The 27138-nt window shown below is 43.3% G+C and overlaps 1 protein-coding gene across 1 annotated transcript; it reads right to left on the bottom strand.

Annotated features, from left to right (window-relative positions):
- Positions 1–883: 883 nt before the first annotated feature.
- LOC311125397 (uncharacterized protein) lies at positions 884–20774 on the bottom strand. Its single transcript, XM_084199442.1, has 4 exons — positions 20669–20774; positions 16136–16444; positions 13654–13895; positions 884–1867 (listed from the first exon to the last, which is right to left on the bottom strand). Exons 2-4 carry the CDS (start codon positions 16419–16421, stop codon positions 1748–1750), a joined length of 648 nt encoding a protein of 215 aa, XP_084055568.1. The 5' UTR covers positions 16422–16444; positions 20669–20774; the 3' UTR covers positions 884–1747.
- Between the last annotated feature and the right edge of the window lie 6364 nt (positions 20775–27138).

The following is a 27138-nucleotide window of genomic DNA, read 5'->3' as shown; positions in this document are numbered from 1 at the left end:
TTATAATTTCGTCTTTTTTTTTTTACATTAGATTCAAAATCCTGTCTTCTGTTGATATTATCTTTTTTTTTTCAACCACTTTTAAAATGTTAAAACCAAAACCACTTTTAAATGTACTCAAATAAGAACTTGTTCACTCCGTGCAAAAAAAATAAAAATACGAACTTTTGAAAAAGCAGTTGGTCGTTGGTTTCATGTTGAAATGCTGCACTATCAAAATGCTGTCACAATTGGATTATATGGGACTTTCTGAAATCCTCAGGACTAATCCTTAGGAGTAGAAATGGTGGAGGTAGAACTGAGCCTCCAGTAAAGACCAATGGTAGCACTGTGGCAGTGTGCATTGTTAAATAAAATCAAAACTTTCTGTAAACAAATGGACTGAACCCTTCCGTACCTAGACAGCAGCTGGTCGACAGCGCTGTGTAAATTCATTCCCGTTTAACATATTTAGCCACGCCACCACAGAATATATTTCATTATGTATTTAAATGAAACCATTTAAATTGTACCTGTGTTGATGCCAAAAAGGGGATTCAGGCTAAGTTAGAGATAAGAGAGTGAGACATGTATTTCATTGAACTGAGTGACATCCTCAAATCTGAAGATGGCCTTCATCGAACTTCATTGATTGATTGCCTTAGTACGTTGTCCCATGCACGCAAATTTGATTGTAACTGCAATAGATCCCCAAGGTTCAGTTAGTGCCTTCCAACTGGTTAATCCATACAGTATTGCTCCAGTCATTGATTGTACAACTTTTGTCTTTGCCTTTTTCACAGCAGACCCATAAGGCAACAAGACATTACTACTTGTATCGTCACAGGGTCTGTTGGTTGTGATTGTCAAACCAGCCAGATGAAGAAATCCTGAAAACCTCTGATAGAGAAAATATTGAATTTATCAAAAGTTGTCCTCAACTTTGACAGACCTACATCTTAGGATCTTTAAGAACACATACATTCAATTATACATGCATTCATCCTGTTGATAAAAATGGATCTGGCATTCATCTCATTCAGACTGAATCTTAATCTCATTCAGACTGAATCTTAAAACCACTTTAGACAAATTGCTGGTGGATGACACCATTGAAAGACACAGGATAAGACAATATAGCTCAATCTACACCAGAGATCAACAAGTCACGTATGCAGACAGCGTTTTGTCTTGACAACACCACCACAGAATCATTATGACAACCATTTTAAAATATAGACCAGTGTGAAACAGTGAAATATCGAGTTACATGGAGCTTTGTTTGTTCAGAAAATACATTGGAAGTTCGTCAAGTTTGTGGTGGGTGGGTGAGTAGAAGTTCACACAGAAGACATTCCATGTCCATAAAGTCTTCTCTTGAAGGGACCTCTCATCTATAAAAAAAAAATCTATATCTTACAATTCTTTTAGAAAATATCTCTGTCTTCAAACAGCATGGCTGAGAGAGAGAGAGAGAGAGAGAGAGAGAGAGAGAGAGAGAGAGAGAGAGAGAGAGAGAGAGAGAGAGAGAGAGAGAGAGAGAGAGAGAGAGAGAGAGAGAGTTGAAGAGATGATTCTAGTCACCATCCAGCAGCAACCAGTTGTTCTCCTCTTCATCGATGATTAAAAAAAAAAAAAAAGGAACCCAAACCTGTGTTCCATCATACAGTGCCATCTAAAAGTCTGGTCCCTGTTTTGGTCGAGGAGACAAAAGGAGGTGGGGGGGAGGCCCTCTGAGGCAGGTGGGGGGTTTTGCGGGGGTACTCCCTCATCTCTCCTGACCTCTCAGGCGGGGTACGGCGGGGGCCCCTCTGTTAAACAGCAAGCCGTAGAGGGCCATTGTGAGACGCATCCAGACTGGCAGGACATCCCTCTGATGCCGCAGGAACTGTGAGGAAGAGAAGAGAGAGGGAGGGAGATTAGTATCAATCAATCTATCAGAATTAGTTCTATAGCCTTTTTTTACAGCAACAGTGCCTTTAAAGTAGCCCGTCCACAGCCATAACCGTCATCACTAACACTATTACTGTCGTTAACGTCAATCAACAAGTTATTGGAAACCACAAATGACACTATGTCTGTGGTGCTTCCTGAGTTCAATATGACATCATGGTTTTGAGGTTAAACAACACTGTAACCGGTGGTGAACCAGCCATCTAAACCAGACACATACACCGGAGCAGATCTGATATTTCCACAACAGCAGTTGTGTTTCTGTCTCAGTTGTGTTTGTGTTTGGTGTGCAACATAACTGGGCTCTGTCACTAAGGGCTGTCTGTCCCACATAGACACAGTAACACAGGGTTAGACCCAGACTGCAGGGGTCAGAGAATAGGAGATAGATGAGCTGGAGTGGGAGGGGCTTGTGAGGTTGGCTGATAAGAGCAAGACACTAGAGCCACGCCTCCAGGTCAGAACACGCCTCCAGGTCAGAACACGCCTCCAGGTCAGAACACGGTGCTTCTCATCCAGTTCAGTTTGGATTGGTTTAGTTTTATGCCGAGTCGTAAAACAACCTCTCTGAGGCTGAGACAGGGAAAGACTTAGGGAGAAAGCTCCCCATATTTCATCACTTCCCATATCGCTGTCCTGCTTCCCCACCCAGACAGTATCAGTAATATACACGTTAACTGACTAATGATCATAACAAGGCAAGGCACTGCTGCTCCAGATAGGAAACCCTCCTCCTCCTTCCTCCTCCTAAATCTGTCACTTTCTATTTGGGGTGTAGAGCAGCCCTCCTCCCATCCAGCCCTCCTCCCATCCAGCCCTCCCTCCTCCCATCCAGCCCTCCTCCCATCCAGCCCTCCCTCCATCCATCCAGCCCTCCTCCCATCCAGCCCTCCTCCCATCCATCCAGCCCTCCTCCCATCCAGGCCTCCTCCCATCCAGCCCTCCCTCCATCCATCCAGCCCTCCTCCCATCCAGCCCTCCCTCCATCCATCCAGCCCTCCCTCCATCCATCCAGCCCTCCCTCCATCCATCCAGCCCTCCCTCCATCCATCCAGCCCTCCTCCCATCCATCCAGCCCTCCCTCCTCCCATCCAGCCCTCCTCCCATCCATCCATCCTCATCTCCATTCTTCCTCCCTCCAACCCCTCCTCCCTCCAACCCCTCCTCCCTCCAACCCCTCCTCCCTCCAACCCCTCCTCCCTCCTCCCTCCAACCCCTCCTCCCTCCGCTCCAGGAGCTACATCTATCCCACCACTAAAGCCTCTCTTCCCCCTCTTCCTCCCCTCTCATCTCTGTTCAAGCGTGTCTCTTGTTGGCTTTCTAACTGAAAAGTCAAGCTGGGTATTTCAACAGGTTGCATAAGCATCAGTCAGTCAGTCAGTCTCTCGCTCTGTCTCTCTGTCTCTCTCTCTGTCTCTCTCTCTGTCTCTCTCTCTCTCTCTGTCTCTCTCTCTCTCTACCTCTCTGTCTATCTGTCTGTCTCTCTCTCTCTTCACAGAGTAGCAGACTGAAATGAGTTGAACCAGTGCTACTAAACACAACCCCAATTGAGCGTAGTAGTCTTAATGTTATGCTACAGTGCCTATTTAAACAGTATTACTCCAATTAGGAGAAGGCTTTCACAGTTTTTTTCACAAGATACAACTTATTTAGATCATTGATTACAATAAGCACTCTTTCGATGCCATTTAAAATGTTATGTAGCAATGGGTGTATATTTTTCCAGAATGCAAGAAAAGTGATGGATTCCAGATCAGACATTTGTCCATAAGATGCAGTATTCATACCCATACACACAATATCCCATAATGACAAACTAAAAACATGTTTTTTAGAATTTTCTGCTAATTTTTTGAAAATGAAATATAGACGTATCTAATCTACATAAGTATTCACACCCCCGAGTCAATACATGTTAGAATCACCTTTGGCAGCCATTACAGCTGTGAGTCTTTCTGGGTAAGTCTCTAAGAGCTTTGTACACCTGGATTATACAATATTTGCACATTGTTATTTTCCAAATTGTTCAAGCTAAATTAAATTAAATTGGTTGTTGATCATTGCTAGACAGCCATTTTCAGGTCTTGCCATATATTTTCATGCCGATTTAAGTCAAAACTGTAACTAGGCCACTCAGGAACATTCAATGTCTTCTTGGTGAGCAACTCCAGTGTATATTTGGCCTTGTGTTTTAGGTTCCTGTCCCGCTGAAAGGTGAATTTGTCTCCTAGTGTCTGTTGGAAAACAGACTGAACCAGGTTTTCCTCTAGGATTTTGCCTGTTCTTAGCTCTATTCCGTTTATTTTTATTTAAAAAAAACTCCCTAGTCTTCGCCAATGACAAGCATAAACATAACTAGATGCAGCCACCACCATGCTTGAAAATACGAAGAGTGGTACTCAGTGATGTGTTGTGTTGAATTTGCCCCAAACTTAACGCTTTGCATTCAGGACATTAACTTTCTTTGCCATATTTTTTGCAGTTTTACTTTAGTGCCTTGTTGCAAACAGGATGCATGTTTTTATTATTATTTATTATTCTGTACAGGCTTCCTTCTCTTCACTCTGTCATTTAGGTTAGTATTGTGGAGTAATTACAATGTTGTTGATCCCCATCCTCAGTTTGCTCCTATCACAGACATTCAACTCTGTAACTGTTTTAAAGTAACCATTGGCCTCATGGTGAAATCCCTCAATGATTTCCTTCCTCTCCGGCAACTGAGTTAGGAAGGACGCCTGTATCTTTGCAGTGACTGGGTATATTGATACATCATTCAAAGTGTAATTATTAACTTCACCATGCTCGAAGGGATATTCAGTGTTTTTTTTTTTTCATCTACCAATAGGTGGCCTTCTTTGCGAGGCATTGGAAAACCTCCCTGGTCTTTGTGGTTGAATCTGTTTTTGAAATTCACTGCTTGACTGAGGGACCTTACATATAATTGTATGTGTGGGGTACAGAGATGAGGTAGTCATTTATAAATCATGTTAAACAATATTACTGCACACAGAGTGAGTCCATGCAACTTCTTATGTGACTTGTTAAGCACATTTTTACTCCTGAATTTATTTAGGCTTGCCATAACAAACATGTTGAATACTTATTGACTCAAGACATTTCAGCTTTTCATTTAATTAATTTGTTTAAAAGAATTGAAAAACATAATTCCACTTTGACATGATGGGGTATTGTGTGTAGGTCTGTAACACAACAAAATGTGGAAAAAGTCAAGGGGTGTGAATACTTTCTAAAGGTACTGTATATGTTGTATAATACTTTCTAAAGGTACTGTATATGTTGTATAATACTTTATAAAGGTCCTGTATATGTTGTATAATACTTTATAAAGGTCCTGTATATGTTGTATAATACTTTCTAAAGGTCCTGTATATGTTGTATAATACTTTCTAAAGGTCCTGTATATGTTGTATAATCCTTTCTAAAGGTACTGTATATGTTGTATAATACTTTCTAAAGGTACTGTATATGTTGTATAATACTTTCTAAAGGTACTGTATATGTTGTATAATACTTTCTAAAGGTACTGTATATGTTGTATAATACTTTCTAAAGGTACTGTATATGTTGTATAATACTTTCTAAAGGTACTGTATATGTTGTATAATACTTTCTAAAGGTCCTGTATATGTTGTATAATACTTTCTAAAGGTACTGTATATGTTGTATAATACTTTATAAAGGTCCTGTATATGTTGTATAATACTTTCTAAAGGTCCTGTATATGTTGTATAATACTTTCTAAAGGTCCTGTATATGTTGATACTTTCTAAAGGTCCTGTATATGTTGTATAACGGGGGTTTTGGACAGTGCTTTCCTGACAGGAACAATAGTGAAGTGCATCATTATCGGTCACACTTTGGGTGTGTGTGTGTGTGTGTGTGTGTGTGTCAATGTGTGTGTATGTATGTATGTATGTATGTATGTATGTATGTATGTATGTATGTATGTATGTATGTATGTATGTATGTATGTATGTATGTATGTATGTGTGTGTGTATGTGTGTGTGTGTGTGTGTGTGTGTGTGTGTGTGTGTGTGTGTGTGTGTGTGTGTGTGTGTGTGTGTGTGTGTGTGTGTGTGTGTGTGTGTGTGTGTGTGTGTGTGTGTGTGTGTGTGTGTGTGTGTGTGTGTGTGTGTGTGTGTGTGTGTGTGTGTGTGTGTGTGTGTGTGTGTGTGTGTGTGTATGTATGTATGTATGTATGTATGTATGTATGCATGTATGTATGTATGTGTGTATGTATGTATGTATTTATGTATGTGTGTGCGTGTGTGTGTGTGGTCACACTTGGTAACCAATCAGGACTTGTCTACTGCTCTCCTAAAAACAGATGGGTAACACCTAAACCTCCCTGGCCCTACCTCTGTACCTCCCCTGGTCGCCCTAGTTACCTCATCAAACATGAGTTACACATGTACCTCCCCTGGTCGCCCTAGTTACCTCATCAAACATGAGTTACACATGTACCTCCCCTGGTCGCCCTAGTTACCTCATCAAACATGAGTTACACATGTACCTCCCCTGGTCGCCCTAGTTACCTCATCAAACATGAGTTACACATGTACCTCCCCTGGTCGCCCTAGTTACCTCATCAAACATGAGTTACACATGTACCTCCCCTGGTCGCCCTAGTTACCTCATCAAACATGAGTTACACATGTACCTCCCCTGGTCGCCCTAGTTACCTCATCAAACATGAGTTACACATGTACCTCCCCTGGTCGCCCTAGTTACCTCATCAAACATGAGTTACACATGTACCTCCCCTGGTCGCCCTAGTTACCTCATCAAACATGAGTTACACATGTACCTCCCCTGGTCGCCCTAGTTACCTCATCAAACATGAGTTACACATGTACCTCCCCTGGTCGCCCTAGTTACCTCATCAAACATGAGTTACACATGATAGCACCTACAGTACAGCACACACACACACACACACACACACACACACACACACGCGACAGCTAATTGAGCTAAACATTGGCTCACACATACATCCTCATGTCATGTTGAAGTGTGTGACAGAGGCCACAGTGAGAGATCTGACACAGAAACACTGTGGATGTCACGTGACCTGAGCAGAATATATTTTGTTTGAACGCAGTTGACAATATTACCAGATCATTCAAAATAAAATAACTGTCTCTTTTAGATAAAACACCCTCTTATCTCTCCATGTCACACACAAGTACGCACGCGCACGCACGCACACACACACACACACACACACACACACACACACAAAACACGCACACACACACAAACACACAGACACACAAATAAATCCGGCCAGTTGGGCTAGCGAGTGAGTGAAGTATTGTGGGTAGTCATCACGCTACTGGCTGCATCTGTGGTGAGTGAGTCACAGTTCTATTTTTAGTTCCGCATATAAACAGCCGGCCCATTTCTGTCCAGACAAAGAAGTAGCTCTCACTCTGACCACCACATCATCACACTGTCTCTAACTCTCTCTCACAAACTACCAGTCGGTCAGCCACAGCTCACCTTAGCATACAGACCCCATGCGTGGCCTAATACTTACACCAAAAGAAAAAGGGTACTAGATAGACGACCTCTCCCAGGGTGTTACTCATTAACAGAGGAACGTTTTAAAGAGTTGAACTGAGATATTTTTCAAGTGGACTTTGACACTAGTACCTAACCCACCCCCCACTGTGTAAATTTGCTACTACGAAATTATGCAAAATTACTCTCTCTCTCTCTCTCTCTCTCTCTCTCTCCCTCTCTCATCTGTTATGATTGAAGTGTAGTGTGAGACTAGGGCCAGCGTAGTGTGAGAGTAGATACTGTGTAGTGTGATAGTAGAGACAGTGTAGTGTGTTAGTAGAGACAGTGTAGTGTGATAGTAGAGACAGTGTAGTGTGATAGTAGAGACAGTGTAGTGTGTTAGTAGAGACAGTGTAGTGTGTTAGTAGAGACAGTGTAGTGTGTTAGTAGAGACAGTGTAGTGTGTTAGTAGAGACAGTGTAGTGTGATAGTAGAGACATTGTAGTGTGATAGTAGAGACAGTGTAGTGTGATAGTAGAGACAGTGTAGTGTGATAGTGTGTTAGTAGAGACAGTGTAGTGTGTTAGTGGAGACAGTGTAGTGTGATAGTAGAGACAGTGTAGTGTGTTAGTAGAGACAGTGTAGTGTGTTAGTAGAGACAGTGTAGTGTGTTAGTAGAGACAGTGTAGTGTGATAGTAGAGACAGTGTAGTGTGATAGTAGAGACAGTGTAGTGTGATAGTAGAGACAGTGTAGTGTGACAGTAGAGACATTGTAGTGTGTTAGTAGAGACAGTGTAGTGTGATAGTAGAGACAGTGTAGTGTGATAGTAGAGACAGTGTAGTGTGTTAGTAGAGACAGTGTAGTGTGATAGTAGAGACAGTGTAGTGTGTTAGTAGAGACAGTGTAGTGTGATAGTAGAGACAGTGTAGTGTGATAGTAGAGACAGTGTAGTGTGTTAGTAGAGACAGTGTAGTGTGTTAGTAGAGACAGTGTAGTGTGATAGTGGAGACAGTGTAGTGTGATAGTAGAGACAGTGTAGTGTGATAGTAGAGACAGTGTAGTGTGTTAGTGTGTTAGTAGAGACATTGTAGTGTGATAGTAGAGACAGTGTAGTGTGATAGTAGAGACAGTGTAGTGTGTTAGTAGAGACAGTGTAGTGTGATAGTAGAGACAGTGTAGTGTGATAGTAGAGACAGTGTAGTGTGATAGTAGAGACAGTGTAGTGTGATAGTAGAGACAGTGTAGTGTGATAGTAGAGACAGTGTAGTGTGTTAGTAGAGACAGTGTAGTGTGATAGTAGAGACAGTGTAGTGTGATAGTAGAGACAGTGTAGTGTGATAGTAGAGACAGTGTAGTGTGATAGTAGAGACAGTGTAGTGTGATAGTAGAGACATTGTAGTGTGTTAGTAGAGACAGTGTAGTGTGATAGTAGAGACAGTGTAGTGTGTTAGTAGAGACAGTGTAGTGTGATAGTAGAGACATTGTAGTGTGTTAGTAGAGACAGTGTAGTGTGATAGTAGAGACAGTGTAGTGTGTTAGTAGAGACAGTGTAGTGTGTTAGTAGAGACAGTGTAGTGTGTTAGTAGAGACAGTGTAGTGTGTTAGTAGAGACAGTGTAGTGTGTTAGTAGAGACATTGTAGTGTGATAGTAGAGACAGTGTAGTGTGATAGTAGAGACAGTGTAGTGTGTTAGTGGAGACAGTGTAGTGTGATAGTAGAGACATTGTAGTGTGATAGTAGAGACAGTGTAGTGTGTTAGTGGAGACAGTGTAGTGTGATAGTAGAGACAGTGTTGTGTGATAGTAGAGACAGTGTAGTGTGATAGTAGAGACAGTGTAGTGTGTTAGTAGAGACAGTGTAGTGTGTTAGTAGAGACAGTGTAGTGTGTTAGTAGAGACAGTGTAGTGTGTTAGTAGAGACAGTGTAGTGTGTTAGTAGAGACAGTGTAGTGTGTTAGTAGAGACAGTGTAGTGTGTTAGTAGAGACATTGTAGTGTGATAGTAGAGACAGTGTAGTGTGATAGTAGAGACAGTGTAGTGTGTTAGTGGAGACAGTGTAGTGTGATAGTAGAGACATTGTAGTGTGATAGTAGAGACAGTGTAGTGTGTTAGTGGAGACAGTGTAGTGTGATAGTAGAGACAGTGTTGTGTGATAGTAGAGACAGTGTAGTGTGATAGTAGAGACAGTGTAGTGTGTTAGTAGAGACAGTGTAGTGTGTTAGTAGAGACAGTGTAGTGTGATAGTAGAGACAGTGTAGTGTGATAGTAGAGACAGTGTAGTGTGATAGTAGAGACAGTGTAGTGTGTTAGTAGAGACAGTGTAGTGTGTTAGTGTGTTAGTAGAGACAGTGTAGTGTGATAGTAGAGACAGTGTAGTGTGATAGTAGAGACAGTGTAGTGTGTTAGTAGAGACAGTGTAGTGTGATAGTAGAGACAGTGTAGTGTGATAGTAGAGACAGTGTAGTGTGATAGTAGAGAGTGCAGAGAGAGCATTCCATCCTGGCTAACCAGGTAAAGCAAAGTAGCAACCTTTAGGTAAAGTGATAAATGTGACATTATATGAAGACAGCCAACTACTTAAAACCATTGAACATTTTTATGATGCTATAAGGTGTGTAGAACTCAACAACAACGACTCAACTTCTGTCCATCAACTGGAGAACAGACAGACAGACAGGGTGAGTTCCTGCCATCCCTTCTGCTTTGAAATTACCGGAAAGAAAGTAGACAATGGGATCAAAGGTCAAATAGGGGGTGATTATATTTCTCCTTGAAGATGATGACTTTAGCAAAAGTGGAATCAGCAGCTCACTGTGCGACTAAGATCTCTGAGGCACAGAAACACGGTGCTGTTCAAGCTGTGCATGTTCAAGCTGTGCATGTCCAAGCTGTGCATGTCCAAGCTGTGCATGTTCAAGCTGTGCATGTTCAAGCTGTGCATGTTCAAGCTGTGCATGTCCAAGCTGTGCATGTTCAAGCTGTGCATGTCCAAGCTGTGCATGTTCAAGCTGTGCAGCGGTCTCAGCGCTCAGACTGTAGCTGTGACTCAGACAGTGACGTGAGCGCCTCAGTGCAGTTGGTGAGAACCCAGACGCTTCAACGGAGTGCCAACTGTGGTTCCAATAGACACAAATCCACGTGCCCCTGACTGCCCCCGCTCGTGCCCCTGACTGCCCCCGCTCGTGCCCCTGACTGCCCCCGCTCGTGCCCCTGACTGCCCCCGCTCGTGCCCCTGACTGCCCCCGCTCGTGCCCCTGACTGCCCCCGCTCGTGCCCCTGACTGCCCCCGCTCGTGGTCAGACAGGTAGACGATGTCAGAAACCAAAACCATTTTATAAAAGGGGTGTAGGTCAGCTCCAGCCCCAGCGTCCTGTGCACCAACTCTCCATGGACACAACCCCCTGCTGTCGTTCACACTGTTGGCTCAAACCCGGCTGGGTTTTCCCACCTGTGCTGTATACCTGGGTGACTCCTGCATTCCTCTCGTGCTAGACACAGGACCAAAAGGTGTCGCTCCTCGACGTGGCTACCCTACGAGCGGTTCTTGTCTCACCTGCCCCTCCAGCCGCCAAGCCTTAGCCCGTACGGGGATATCTGGGCGCTCAGTGATTGATGTCGTCGGCTTTATACACTCACCTGCGCAGTATGGCAACAAGGCCCTCACTCAGTTCCCCCTTCCACATCACACGGCAGGGCACTGATATCTTCGGTCTAGACCTGTTCACCAGCCTGGGGTTCTCTCTGTTGGACAACAGTGGCTCACAACAATCCTGCACGTCGCCTCCCCCCATGGCAAGAGCAATGTCCCACCCTCTTCAACGGCGTAGGTGCCCTGACAGCGTTCACACATAAGCCCCTCCTCAACCCATACGGTGATTCCAGTCATTCAACTTCTACGCCGTATTCCACTGGCTTTACGCGAGGAAGTCATTAAGGATCTACAGAAGCAGCTGGAGGATGGATTCACAAAGCAGGACCTTCGCAAGGACTACCTCCAAGTTCCCCATACACCTAGAGAGTAGGAACCTGACAGCCTTTGTCAACTCATATTGGGGTGTTCCCCTACACAAGGATGCCTTTTGGTCTCAGTTCGGCCCCCAGCTGTTTCCAGAATGTAATGTCCACCATCCTTGCCGGGATCTCTAGAGTGGCTCTCTACTTGGACGACATCGTCCCAACACTACCGTCCACGACGAACGTCTGCAAGCAGCCTTCACAGCGCTCAGTCAACACAACCTCACACTCAACGCTGAGAAGTGCATGTTGTCAGTGCCAGAGATCAACTTTGTCGGGTTCTGCGTGTCAACCCGAGGGCTCTCGCCACAGCAGTCAAAAGTGGAAGCCATCCATCGTGTCCCAGAACCGACATCTGCTACACAACTTGCCTCATTTATGGGAACGACGGGTTACTACATGCGCTATCCTTGCGGGAATACGTAGCCAATGACTGGCCGGCACAGCTCCCGTCGGAACTCCAACCATACGCCAGGTTCGAACATGAGCTGTCGTGCTGGAATGACACGTCTGGCTCCCGGAGACTGCACCGTCATACCGAGCAGCCTCAGAGTGTTGGCCATGGCTCATGCTGAAGCAGCGCTGCCGGGACCTGGTGTGGTGACCTGGTATTGATCATGATATCAAAGTGCTAGTACCTGGTATTGATCATGATATCGAAGGGCTAGTACCTGGTATTGATCATGATATCGAAGGGCTAGTACCTGGTATTGATCATGATATCGAAGGGCTAGTACGTGTCTTGTCAGTGGAAGGACAGTCCCACCTCCACCACCACCTCCACTGGCCTGGCCCTCCCGTCCATGGGAACATATCCAGCTAGTCATCTGCAGTGAACTGTTACAATGTGCCACGTCACCAACGCTTCCTGGTGGTTGTGCATGACCTACGTTCAAAATGGCCAGAGGTCACACCCATGGGTTCTGTCATAAACAGGGGCCATCCTAAACTTCCTGGGGACTACCTGCAACTCTGACCACGGACAATGGCCCTCGGCTGGTCTCGGCCTGCAACTCTGACCACGGACAATGGCCCTCAGCTGGTCTCGGCCGAGTCCAGCTCTTACATCAGCACAGCCTACTGCCACCCCTAGTCCTGCCAAGCTGATGTTAGGACGTGATCCAGACAGACTCCGTCCCTCTATTGGCAACCCGACAGCCTTCGACAGTCAAAGCAGCAGTGCAAAGCCAACAGCGTAAAAGTCAGGAGCGCTACAAAAAAAAAAAAAAGAGAGCACGGCTTCCTGGAATCCAAGTCAGGGGTCAGGGTGCAACGACCACACCGCGCAGACAAGCTCCGCACCTTCTTGTCAACACCATGTCAAAGTTCAACGTCAACTAGGCCCAGCAACATTTCAACTGCTCACCTTCAACACCTCCTTTCATGCCTAGTTTAAAAGAGGGAAGGAAATGTTGTGTTGTGTTCATCACTGATTGTCTAGTATAGCATCCATGATTCATATCATCGAATACCAAGAGCGTGCAAAGCTGTCATCAAGGCAAAGGGTATCTACTTTGAAGAATCTCAAATATAAAATATATATTTTGATTTGTTTAACACTTTTTTGGTTACTACATGATTCCATATGTGTTAATAAGGGATCATAGCTTTCACCTCGATTCACCTGGTCAGTCTATGTCATGGAAAGAGCAGTTGTTCCCAATGTTCATTGTCACTAAGAACCAACCTCCTTTTCAGTGTAAATAATACTTTATGAATTCTGTGACCAGGCTCCACCCTCTAGCATATCTGCCTGGCAATTTGTGGTTTTGGGTTGGGGGGAAATGGTTCTAGAATGTGGTTGAATCGGTGACAGAGCTCTATTCCGAGCAGGCTTATTTGTGGCCGCCCCAGCTGGCAAAATGTTGGGACTTTTCTTTTCACAGTGAAGAGCCACAAGCCACTGCAGTCTGGCAGTGGACGGCCCCAGTCCATACCCAACCGAACACGCAGACACAGACACACACAGTTAGTTAACCTTTGACCCCTTACCGGTTGAACACAGACACACACAGTTAGTTAACCTTTGACCCCTTACCGGTTGAACACAGACACACACAGTTAGTTAACCTTTGACCCCTTACCGGTTGAACACAGACACACACAGTTAGTTAACCTTTGACCCCTTACCGGTTGAACACAGACACACACAGTTAGTTAACCTTTGACCCCTTACCGGTTGAACATGGTCCTGCTGGAACTGGTCTCCGATCTCCCGGAGCTTACGTCCGATCTTCACCTCCGTGCTATCCGCCGTGCTATCCTCCAACCGCTCTTCTTCTGGTCTCTCCTCCATTCTCCTCCTCTCCTCCTCCCCGTTCTGTCTCCTCCTCCTCTCCTCCTCCCCGTTCTGCCTCTCTCCCTGGTCATCCAGGGGCTCGAACCTAGCTGGGAAGTGCACACGGAATCCAGCGTTGCCTGTGGGAAGACAAAATGTATAATCGTTCAGTGTCGTTGTTTTATAATGGCATTGGGGTCATGGGCTGGATTTGACCTCTGATTTACAATCAGTTAGTGAGATATTCGGTTGACCAAAGCATTGTAAACCATTGCCTTTTTACAGTTGGCTTTTAATAATGATTTTGGGGAGAGGGGTGTAGGGATTAGGGAGACAACAGATCTCTCCCACTTTATGAAGTGGACAGATTAGTATGGCTCTTGGCTCTGGTCTAATGACAAGCAGCTAAACATTCTAGATTTACTGGTGGGTGTGTTTATGTGCCAGACACAGAAGACACAATGCTCCTTTTGTCTGTCACCAAAGACTGGCTTGCCGGCTAGGTGACTCACTGTGTTTACTTTAGCGTGCCGTCACTGTAACTGTACCGCTGTACCGCTGCCAGTAACACTAAACTGGTTCTATCAGATTTGGCATCGTGACCAGTTTCTTACAGTCAAATGATACGGTAGTATAACCTTAGAAAACTCCCTTCTATACGAGCGTGTCGGTCGACCGGTAGGGTGGAAACTCAAACATATTAAGTTAAACCAACAACAACCTTGATGACCCCAGCTGGTTTGGCTTTTAGTCACCGACCCTGGCACGCGCCTCCTGGCCTCTTCATCGTCACGCCATTAAAAGAAAACAATTATCTTTACGCAATAAAAAAAAAAGAAAAGAGATCTGTCTGTTCCTTTGTCCATAGATAGAAGGGACAGGGAAAATAAAGAGGTGGATAAGGCTTGATATAGAGGGCATAGTTCTAAACTGGAGGTCTGGGAGAGGGTAAAGGTCACACTAAAAAAGGTCTCTAGTGTCTGTGACAAGTTATGGGGTCATAATGATTGCTGACTGGTGGTTAGAACAGTAGGCTGTGTTTACCCGTCTGAACTTTGACCCAGACGTTTAGATCTGGTCTGATAAACAGGCAGCAGTCTGACTGGTGGTTAGAACAGTAGGCTGTGTTTACCCGTCTGAACTTTGACCCCAGACGTTTAGATCTGGTCTGATAAACAGGCAGCAGTCTGACTGAGTTACTCAACGGTTTTACTCTGTTAGAGTGATGTCACACTGATGACATTACATCACAGCACACAACCTTCTATTCAAATGTGCGTGTGTGTGTGTGTGTATGTGCATGTGCGTGTATGTGTATGTGCGTGTGCGTGTGTGTGCGTGTGTGTGTATGTGCGTGTGTGTATGTGTGTGTGTGTGTGTATGTGCGTGTGTGTGTGTATGTGCGTGTGTGTGTATGTGCGTGTGTGTGTATGTGCGTGTGTGTGTATGTGCGTGTGCGTGTGTGTGTGTGTATGTGTGTGTGTGTTCCTGAATGCGTGTGTATTTTCCAGCCTCTGTCTGTTTGTTTTGCCTGAATGATATACTGTGAGTCTGTGTATGAAACATGTAAAAAGCCATGAGATGATAACCTCTACTGCGACAGTGTAGAATACCTGGATGTTACGTATCGCCACTTGGTCTAGTGGAAAACCCCTGAGTCACACACTACACTAAACCAACACTATACCGGTCATCTGGTCAGACCTGAGTCAAATACACGTCAAAGAATTTTACATATTTGAGCTGTGTTTGATTTATGTATTTGAAATACACTGAGTTTACCAAACATTAGGAAGACCTTCCTAACATTGAGTTGCACCCCCCCCCCCCCCCCCCCTTTTGCCCTCAGAACAGCCTCAATTCGTCGGGGCATGGACTCGGTGTCGAAAGCGTTCCACAGGGATGCTGGGCCATGTTGACTCCAATGCTTCCTGCAGTTGTCTCAAGTTGGCTGGATGTCCTTTGGGAGGTGGACCATTCTTGATACGCATGGGAAACTGTTGAGCGTGAAAATCCCAGCAGTGTTGCAGTTCTTGACACAAACCGGTGCGCCTGGCACCTAATACCATACCCCGTTCAAAGGCACTTAAATCTTTTGTCTCCCCCATTCACCCTCTGAGTGGCACACACGCACAATCCATGTCTCAATTGTCTCAAGGCTTAAAAATCCTTCTTTAACCTGTCTCCTCCCCCTTCATCTACACTGATTGGAGTGGGTTTTTAGAAGTGACATCCATAAGGGATCATAGCTTTCACCTGGATTCACCTGGTCAGTCTATGTCATGGAAAGAGCAGGTGTTCTTAATGTTTTTTTCCACTCAGTGTAGATTTTGATGATACATGTCATGTGTGGTAGTGGTTCCTCTTCGCCCTTTCTTACCATGGAACAGTATTCTGGCCTGGTGATTGTCCTGCGCCCCACAGGGCAAGGTGTTGTTGTTGTGGCCTTGTGGAACCATGATGTTGTGTCCATCCGACCGTGGGACAATGGCATTGGGTCCAGTCGACGTCGGCGTAGACCTGTCCTGGGTGTCCCCTCTGTCCCTGGTGTCTCGGTCCCCCCTGTTGTCCCTGTCCCTGGTGTGGAACTTGATGTCCCTGAAGGGGGTGCCCCAGCACGGCGAGGCAGGATGCTGAAGAGACATGTCCTCCTCCCCATCATCCATCAGGAGCCTCAGCGGTAGTTTACCTACAGGAGAGAGCAATGGGGGGGAACTTTAGTGTCTGTGAGAGAGACATGGGGGGAACTTTAGTGTCTGTGAGAGAGCCATGGGGGGAACTTTAGTGTCTGTGAGAGAGACATGGGGGGGAACTTTAGTGTCTGTGAGAGAGACATGGGGGGAAACTTTAGTGTCTGTGAGAGAGACATGGGGGGAACTTTAGTGTCTGTGAGAGAGACATGGGGGGGGAACTTTAGTGTCTGTGAGAGAGGAACGGGGGGAACTTTAGTGTCTGTGAGAGAGACACGGGGGGAACTTTAGTGTCTGTGAGAGACATGGGGGGGAACTGTAGTGTCTGTGAGAGAGACATGGGGGGGAACTGTAGTGTCTGTGAGAGAGACATGGGGGGAACTTTAGTGTCTGTGAGAGAGACATGGGGGGAACTTTAGTGTCTGTGAGAGAGACATGGGGGGGAACTTTAGTGTCTGTGAGAGAGACATGGGGGGAACTTCAGTGTCTGTGAGAGAGACATGGGGGGGAACTTTAGTGTCTGTGAGAGAGACATGGGGGGGAACTTTAGTGTCTGTGAGAGAGACACGGGGGGAACTTTAGTGTCTGTGAGAGAGACATGGGGGGGAACTTTAGTGTCTGTGAGAGAGACTGGGTGATGTGAGAATGCACATGTGTTTGTGAGGGAGATCCTGTAAACCAGGTGAGAGGGAGTTACTATAAAAATCACTGCTGAACTTGACGAAGTGGACTTGATGGAATGATTCATCATTAGACATTCATAACAGGTTCAAAAACACATGGAGATGTGTGGTAATACCACACCACACTCACTTCAAAACACACCATTTCTCAAAGCCAATTTTAAATTAGCCTGATTCCTGGTGTTTGTGTGTTGCCTTCACATCAGTGTCAGTGGGCAGCATCCCCAGTGTATGGGGCTGGAAAGGCTGCTCTAAATATGGCACACCACCTTTTACACACACGCACGCACACACACACACACACACACACGCACGCACGCACGCACGCACACACACGCACACGCACACACACACACACACACACGCACGCACACGCACACACACACACACGCACACGCACACACACCCTCCCTCCCTGTGTACATTGAGCTGAGCTACTCCTGATAAAAGTGTCAGTCAGTAATAGAGTGTCAACAGATCTGGCCCACTTATGTGGCTAATGCTACCTTCCCAGGGTGAAACCACAGTTCCTGCTGAAGTGGCTAATGCTACCTTCCCAGGGTGAAACCACAGTTCCTGCTGAAGTGGCTAATGCTACCTTCCCAGGGTGAAACCACAGTTACTGCTGAAACTCCAAACACCTGCACCACACGTAAGCTTCATTTCTCTCTCTCTCTCTCCCCCACCCCTCTCTCTCTCTCCCCCCCCTCTCTCTCCCCCACCCCTCTCTCTCTCTCTACCCCCCCCTCTCTCTCTCTCTCTCTCTCTCCCCCCCCCCCCTCTCTCTCTCTCTCTATCCCCCCTCTCTCTCTCTCTACCCGCCCCTCTCGCTCTCTCTACCCCCCCTCTCTCTACCCCCCCCCCCCCTCTTTTTTTTCTCCTTTTCATTTTGCTGGGTAGCCAGTGACAAACAAGAGGGATTGAGTTGCAAATCCCAGAACTGAAACTGGATCTGTGGTTATTGTGTTGAGCAATGAGCAATGAGCAATGAGGTCACAGTGAGGTGACAGAGAAAATAATGTTGAATGAGGTCATGTCATATTGTATTGTGTCAGAGTAGGAGGATGACGCTTGATTGAGACTTGTGGAAAAACGCTGGATGATGATGAGCGGTCTCACTGTTGAAGTGCAGGGTGTTGGCGCAAAGTTACCGCAACGCTTACTGATAGCGCTACTAGCCACTATCTTATGGTATGTTACAGCAAGTGTAAATTCAGATACCACGAACAGGATACAACTAGTAAGTAAACCACGCTGGCAGTGAGCAGAAGGCTGGCTCAGGGCTGCACACACACGCTGCCCGGGCATGCCACAGGCCTGCCAACCTCTGCTGCACGGTCACAGGAGCTGAGGCTGCAGAGGAGAGCAGTTCCCTCTGATGCTCCGTCTGTGCACTGGGCCCTCTTCCACATCTCTCTCTCTCAACTTTCTCTTCCACCTCTCTCTCTCTCTTCCACCTCTCTCTCTCTTCCACCTCTCTCTCTCTCTTCCACATCTCTCTCTCTTCCACCTCTCTCTCTCTTCCACCTCTCTCTCTCTCTCTCTCTCTCTCTCTTCCACCTCTTTATTGCCAGAAGGTAAGGGCACAAGGTGGGCTGTATACCCAGGCACCTGCTGTTGTGACAGGCTATGGGAGAATGCCGTATGAGGCATCATTGGCACAGCACAGCCCATCTAAATGTGTGTATTTCTAATTACCATGAAACTGGTTTGAATTTTTAAAAAATAATTCCTAATAATGTATAATTAATGGATATGAAGTAGGTTACAATCTAAACAAAATTGCTTTTTAAAAACGTTTTTCTTCATAATTCAAAGTCATCCTAGAAATGCTGGTGAATTTGGGGGCATGTGGTGCAGTGCTAGTCTGGGGAACCCTATCTGTTGAGGCAACCTGGACTCAGGGATAGACGTAGCATAGTATATTGTCTTCCGGGACACTCCAATTCGTACGATATGTTACTAATTGCAATTCGTACAACACGTTATAAATTTGCAAAACGAACGATAATGCTAATAATTCCAATTTGTTGACGAGCACAAACACATTCTCACATTTTCAACACCCGTCCCTAGATGGACTTTTTTTTTTTTTTTTTAACAAAAGGAAAGAAAGAAATACAATATTTAAAAAATTATAATAATCACATAAAATAACATATCTACAAAGCAGACGTCAGTCTACAATTAGATGCACAAAGCAAACCTCATACATATGTACCCCTAATATTTACAACTTGGATGGTACAACTGTCTTAACGTGTCTGTTGATAACACACCATAGTTCATACATGATTGCACTGTTGGAGCTGAAGCAACCAGTGTTCCAGTATATGTGCTCCTCTGTAGGAGAAGAAGGACTGACTGGCCTATAGAGGTTTTATATAGAGAGACCCTGCAGTTTCCCCTGGTGGACATTCCAGTCCGTTGCAGCTTCTGGTCAGGGATTCAGGGGAAGACCAATGAGACACTTAAACACAGGCTTCACATTTGCAAATCTGATGAAGTGTTCAAAGCTTAGTACATTTTCAGGCACTATATCATACTACTTTGAATGTCTCGGAATTATGTTTGTTTACATTTTAGTGATTTAGCAGATGCTCTTATCCAGAGCGACTTACAGGAGTAATTAGGGCTAAGTGCCTTGCTCAACGGCACATCAACAGATTTCCCCCCCTAGTCCGCTCAGGGATTCGAACCAGCAGCCTTTCGGTTACTGGCCCAACGCTCTTAACCGCTATGCTACCCGCCGCCCGACACGTCTCGTCTATGAGACCAGGCTGGTTGAGGTGCGCGTGGCAGGCAAGCAGGCAGCTCGAGAGCAGAGCGCCACCGGGCATCGCGCTCTAAGTAAACAAGTCGTTCATGGTTCTGCGTGCGAAGCAAACTGCAAATCTGTTATAACGTGATACTGACGTGTAAATTACCTATCGATTTATCTTTCAACATTGTAGCGAAATGAATGACAGTAAATGACTGTGGCAGACTCTTGAAAGCGCACACACACTGTAATGGTTAATTATGAGGAAAATGTCATTAAATTTATCCCGCGCCGCGAAATCAATCCATCTCAACTGATATCTGTCGCGCGAGTCGGGGAGCCGGATATCAATTCCAGACAAATCCAAAACATTCTTACTAAAGTGAACCACCGCACAAAATGTTACCCAAAATCGGGTTTTCTAAACAACAGTGGTGTGTGGAAAGAAGGCAAGAGCAAAACAACTGATCCACACTTTCATTCTATTCAGTCACTCAAGCAATTAATTATCCACTAAATAGGCTAATGTTCATGGGATTCAAAATTAATTCGCTATCGTTTAAAGGCCCTGATCGATTGCGCTGACTGGAGGCTATCCTACTGTAAACAGAAAGCGGTTGACAGACAATACATCACACCCAACCCGATGCCCGGGTATGTTCACCGCATTTGTTTACAAACTGGGCGACCCCGCAGCGCAATGACTTCCAACTTCAACCAAAATCTACAAATGTCATTTTATAAATAACCCAACAAACTGATTCATATGCAGGACTCACCGCCAGTTAAGTAAGTTACTTCAGTTGTGATGGGTGGTATCTTGTCAACTTGGTGTTACTGATTCTCCAGAATTGAATAGAGCTCTGTATCCTTCAACCTCTTGCGTTACAGTCTCTCAGATGAATGTTTGCAGTTTCTGTACAAGTGTTTTTTTTCCCCTCTCAAGTACCCTGTGACAAATCGGTCCGCCCAGACAAGGCGAATAAAATATTTAAATAAATTATCTTAAAGTGACAGTCCATCAATTTGTTGGTCTGACTTGCCATCATGCAAAAGCCATCCCAATAAAAACACGATTTGGTGATTTATTATGTGTGCTTGCTGAAGGCAAAGGACAACTCTAGATGTCTTCCATACTCATATTATTGTGGGGCTTGCAAAGCAAAATATCCCACTTACATCTTTCGACATACTTCTTCTTCTTATTCTTTAGCACTCAACTCCTACACCGGTTAGGCTGAAATGCCTTTTTGATATCTTTTATACTTTTCAAGTGATACATTTTTTTTGGTCCTTTTTTTTGTCAAACTTCATTCACTTTCATGGCATTTCCAACATTCTAAAGCTCCCCATTGTGACATCATCACTTCCAACATTCCATTCACTGTCAATGCAATAATGCAACTTGTACCTCAAATCAGCTACTTTGACCACTTTGCAACAACTTAGACAAAATGTTAGAGCATATGACATCTTCGTCTACTTCTCTGCTATTCAAATCCGGTCGCGGAACAGCAATATATGCTATGGATCTAACGATACAGTTGTTTTCGTAACCGCAAGACATTTCCATCAACAACTTTTTTGCAAACAACTGCTGTATACAGAAGATAGCCCTATTTGGTAAAAGACCAAGTCCATATTATGGCAAGAACAGCTCAAATAAACAAAGAGAAACGACAGTCCATCATTACTTGAAGACATGAAGGTCAGTCAATCCGGAAAATGTCATTCTAATTATTATTATTATTATTATTATTTATTTATTTATTTATTTATTTATTTATTTATTTATTTATTATTATTATTTATTATTATTTATTATTATTTATTATTATTATTTATTTATTTATTTATTTATTTATTTATTTATTTATCTATTATTATTATTGTTATTATTTATTTATTTATTTATTTATTTATTATTATTATTATTATTATCATTATTATTATTCCACCCGCTCTAGAGCTTAAATGATTTAAGCTATTAACATGAAACCAACTTCCAAATGTCCAGAATGCTCCAACTCGGATTGCTTGAGAAAATATTTTTGATAACATTTATACTTTTTGAACTATACAAATATTTAAATTAGCTCCCAATGCATTTGAATGGGGAGAAAAAAGGGCCATAGACTTGAATGGTAAAATGTTTTAAAATCTAGACCAATCTCCTCTTTCACCGTTTAAGCTATCAACTCCAAACCATTGTTCAGATGTTCAGACTGGCCCGATTTAGATTGCTTGTCAAAGGAGTTTTTATACTATGTATACTTTTTTGAACTATAACGATTTCACATTTGCATAAATTAACATTGGTTTAAATGAGAACCACAGGACTACAGTGGTAGATTTTCAAGATAGACCTGTTCCTTGGCCAATTAGGCAACAAGACCAACTTTAAAACATTCAGGCTATCCCTACTTCAAATTCAGCTGTAACCATATACATTTGCATATATTTGCATAGATTAACTCAACAGCAGCAACTCTTGAACCGTTCGAGCTAGAGACACCAAACCAACTTTCACATGTTCAGGCTATCCTAACTTAACGTTATTTAAAATCTTTATCAACTGTAACTACACTGTTCAAAAAAATAAAGGGAACACTTAAACAACACATCCTAGATCTGAATGAATGAAATAATCTTATTAAATACTTTTTTCTTTACATAGTTGAATGTGCTGACAACAAAATCACACAAAAATTATCAATGGAAATCAAATTTATCAACCCATGGAGGTCTGGATTTGGAGTCACCCTCAAAATTAAAGTGGAAAACCACACTACAGGCTGATCCAACTTTGATGTAATGTCCTTAAAACAAGTCAAAATGAGGCTCAGTAGTGTGTGTGGCCTCCACATGGAGGGCTGTGCGGCCCCCCAAAGAAATGCCACCCCACACCATGACTGACCCACCGCCAAACCGGTCATGCTGGAGGATGTTGCAGGCAGCAGAACGTTCTCCACGGCGTCTCCAGACTCTGTCACGTCTGTCACGTGCTCAGTGTGAACCTGCTTTCATCTGTGAAGAGCACAGGGCGCCAGTGGCGAATTTACATTTACATTTACATTTACGTCATTTAGCAGACGCTCTTATCCAGAGCGACTTACAAATTGGTGCATTCACCCTATAGCCTGTGGGATAACCACTTTACAATATTTTTTTAAATATTTTTTTTGTTAGTTATTGTTATTGTTATTTTTTTTCCATTTTTTTTCATTTGTTCTTTTAAAAAAAAAAGGGGGGGGGGGGGGTAGAAGGATTACTTTATCCTATCCCAGGTATTCCTTAAAGAGGTGGGGTTTCAAATGTCTCCGGAAGGTGGTGAGTGACTCCGCTGTCCTGGCGTCGTGAGGGAGCTTGTTCCACCATTGGGGTGCCAGAGCAGCGAACAGTTTTGACTGGGCTGAGCGGGAACTATGCTTCCGCAGAGGAAGGGGAGCCAGCAGGCCAGAGGTGGATGAACGCAATGCCCTCGTTTGGGTGTAGGGACTGATCAGAGCCTGAAGGTACGGAGGTGCCGTTCCCCTCACAGCTCCATAGGCAAGCACCATGGTCTTGTAATAGATGCGAGCTTCAACTGGAAGCCAGTGGAGTGTGCGGAGGAGCGGGGTGACGTGAGAGAACTTGGGAAGGTTGAACACCAGACGGGCTGCGGCATTCTGGATGAGTTGTAGGGGTTTAATGGCACAGGCAGGGAGCCCAGCCAACAGCGAGTTGCAGTAATCCAGACGGGAGATGACAAGTGCCTGGATTAGGACCTGTGCCGCTTCCTGTGTAAGGCAGGGTCGTACTCTCCAATCTTGGTGTTCTCTGGCAAATGCCAAACGTCCTGCACGGTGTTGGGCTGTAAGCATAACCCCCACCTGTGGACGTTGGGCCCTCATACCACCCTCATGGAGTCTGTTTCTGACCGTTTGAGCAGACACATGCACATTTGTTGCCTGCTGGAGTTCATTTTGCAGGGCTCTGGCAGTGCTCATCCTGCTCCTCCTTGCACAAAGGCGGAGGTAGTGGTCCTGCTGCTGGGTTGTTGCCCTCCTACGGCCTCCTCCACGTCTCCTGATGTACTGGCCTGTCTCCTGGTAGCACATCCATGCTCTGGACACTACGCTGACAGACACAGCAAACCTTCTTGCCACAGCTCGCATTGATGTGCCATCCTGGATGAGCTGCACTACCTGAGCCACTTGTGTGGGTTGTAGACTCCGTCTCATGCTACCACTAGAGTGAAAGCACCGCCAGCATTCAAAAGTGACCAAAACATCAGCCAGGAAGCATAGGAACTGAGATGTGGTCTGTGGTCACCACCTGCAGAACCACTTCTTTATTGGGGGTGTCTTGCTAATTGCCTATAATTTCCACCTGTTGTCTATTCCATTTGCACAACAGCATGTGAAATGTATTGTCAATCAGTGTTGCTTCCTAAGTGGACAGTTTGATTTCACAGAAGTGTGATTGACTTGGAGTTACATTGTGTTGTTTAAGTGTTCCCTTTATTTTTTGGAGCAGTGTATATAAATCTGCATAAAATGTGCATCAAATCTAGAGACACCAAACCAACTTTCACATGTTCAGGCTATCCTAACTTAACGTTATTTAAAATCTTTATCAACTGTAACTATATAAATCTGCATAAAATGTGCATCAAATCTAGAGACACCACACCAACTTTCATATGTTCAGGCTATCCTCACTTCAAATTCTTAAAAACTTTTTATCAACTATATTGATACACATTTGCATATATTTGCATAGATTAACTCAGAAACAGGAACTCTTGAACCGTTCGAGCTAGAGACACCAAACAAACTTTCACATGTTCAGGCTATCCTAACTTCACATTCTTACAAACTTTTATAAACTATAAACAATGGTAATTAGCATCAATTAGCCTGAAACTTAATGGATTCAATGCCAAAAATAAGAACACGGTGGTAGACATTTTAAATGCTACCACTCTAACCATTTCAGCTACAAACATTAAAACAACATTAAGATTTTCTAAACTTTTCCAAACCATAAATACTTTAAAACAAGTTAGCAAGCACAGCACATTTTCTTCAGGAAATGTACTTTTCTAGTTATTATTATTGTTTGATTTCTTTAGCCCGCTCTAGAGCTTAAACGATTGAGCTATTAACACGAAACCAACTTCGAAATGTCCAGACCACCCCAACTATGGTTGCTTGAGAAAATATTTTTAATAGCATTTATACATTTTGAACTATAACAATATTTAAATGACTTCCCAATGCCTTTCAATGGGAAAAAAGGGACGATAGATTTGAATGGTAAAAAAATAACAAATCTAGACCTATCTCCTCTTTCACCGTTTAAGTTATCAACTCTAAACCAATGTTCAGATGTTCAGACTAGCTCAATTTAGATAGCTTGTCAAAGGAGTTTTTATATTATGTATACTTTTTGAGCTATAACGATTTACATTTTCATAAATTAAGATGGGTTTAAATGAGAACCAATGGAATACAGGGGTAGCTTTTCAAAATGGGCCTGCTCCTTGGCCAATTAAGCTACAAGACCAACTTGAAAACATTCAGGCTATCCCAACTTCAAATTCAAAAAAAACTTTTATCAACTATAACTATATAAATGTACATAAATGTGCCTCAAATAATTAAACAACAGTAACTCTTGAACCGTTCAAGCTAGAGTCACCAAACTAACTTTCACATGTTCAGGCTATCTTAACTACAAAATCTTTCAAATCTTTATCAACTATAACTATATAAATGTGCTTACATTTGCATAAAATAACTAAGCAACAGTACCTCTTCTACCGTTCGAGCTAGAGACACCAAACCAACTTTCTCATGTTCAGGCTATCCTAACATCACATTCTCAAAAACGTTTATAAACTATAAACAGTGGTAATGACCATAAATTAGCCTAAAACTTAACGGATTCAATGTAAAAAATAAGAACACAGTGGAAGAAATGTTAAATGCCGCCGTTCTTTAACCATTTCAGCATTAAAGCATTAAAACAACATTAAGATTAAAAAAACTTTGAAACAAGATAACAAGGACACCTTCAGGGAAAGCAAGCATTTTCTTCAGGAAACGTACTTTTCTAGTTTCATCTGATATTACTGTTGCAAAATTATCCTTATATTTTTATTTAATTATTAATTATAGACTGCATGGATTTAATTGCATTAAGCTTTAATTCAAGCAATTAAGAATAAAAATGTCAAATCAAATCAAAACCTGGTTGTTATTATTGTTATTAGTAAAATATTTAAAATTAGTGTTGGTACAATAACTGTTGGATTATTATTAATAATGTTGTTGATCCCAATATGAATATATTCACTAGTTTTTATTTGTTATTTTATTTTATTTCACCTTTTATTTAACCATAATTATTAATTATAGACTGCATGGATTTAATTGCATTAAGCCCTAATGGGGCATTATGATGGTAGAGGCGCTTCTAAGTTAATCTTGGAAGTAGCACCATCGGCGAGCCATTCTGCTTTGAACGAATCCCTGACTTCGGTCAGGAGAAAAGGGCCATAATTTATTATAAATAGTTCAAAAGTTCGAATTGGTTTAAATAAAAAAATAAAAAATAATAATAATAAAAAAAAATGTGTCAAATCAAATCAAAACCTGGTCAAATGTTGTTATTATTGTTATTTGTAAAATATTTAAAAAAAAATTAATTAGTGTTGGTACAATAACTGTTGGATTATAATGCAATAATAATGTTGTTGATCCAATATGAATATATTCACTAGTTTTTATTTGTAATTTATTTATTTCCCCTTTTATTTAACCAGGTAAGCCAGTTGAGAACAAGTTCTCATTTACAACTGTGACCTGGCCAAGATAAAGCAAAGCAGTGTGATAAAAACAACAACAACAACACAGAGTTACATATGGAATAAACAAAAACGTACAGTCAATAACACAATAGAAAATAGAAAATCTATATACAGTGTGTGCAAATGTAGTAAGTTATGGAGGTAAGGCAATAAATAGGCCATAGTGCAAAATAATTACAATTTAGTATTAACACTGGAGTGATAGATGTGCAGAAGATGATGTGCAAATGGAGATACTGGGGTGCAAATGAGCAAAATAAATAACAATATAGGGATGAGGTAGTTGGGTGGGCTAATTTCAGATGGGCTGTGTACAGGTGCAGTGATCGGTAAGCTGCTCTGACAACTGATGCTTAAAGTTAATGAGGGAGAATTGTGTCTCCAGCTTCAGAG

The sequence above is a fragment of the Coregonus lavaretus genome (genome assembly GCF_964263955.1).
Source record: "Coregonus lavaretus genome assembly, contig: HAP1_SCAFFOLD_2571, whole genome shotgun sequence".
Classification (NCBI taxonomy): Eukaryota; Metazoa; Chordata; class Actinopteri; order Salmoniformes; family Salmonidae; genus Coregonus; species Coregonus lavaretus.
This window is presented reverse-complemented; position numbering and strand designations above follow the sequence as displayed.

Bases quoted from the DNA above. Each gene is read 5' to 3' on its own strand.
- LOC311125397 (XM_084199442.1), bottom strand. From the start codon at position 16,421: ATGGATGATGGGGAGGAGGACATGTCTCTTCAGCATCCTGCCTCGCCG. The intron at 13,896-16,135 runs GTAAGAAAGGGC...GTCTTCCCACAG, and splicing joins GGCCAGAATACTGTTCCATG to GCAACGCTGGATTCCGTGTG. The intron at 1,868-13,653 runs GTAAGGGGTCAA...TCTTCCTCACAG, and splicing joins AGCAGGACCATGTTCAACCG to TTCCTGCGGCATCAGAGGGA.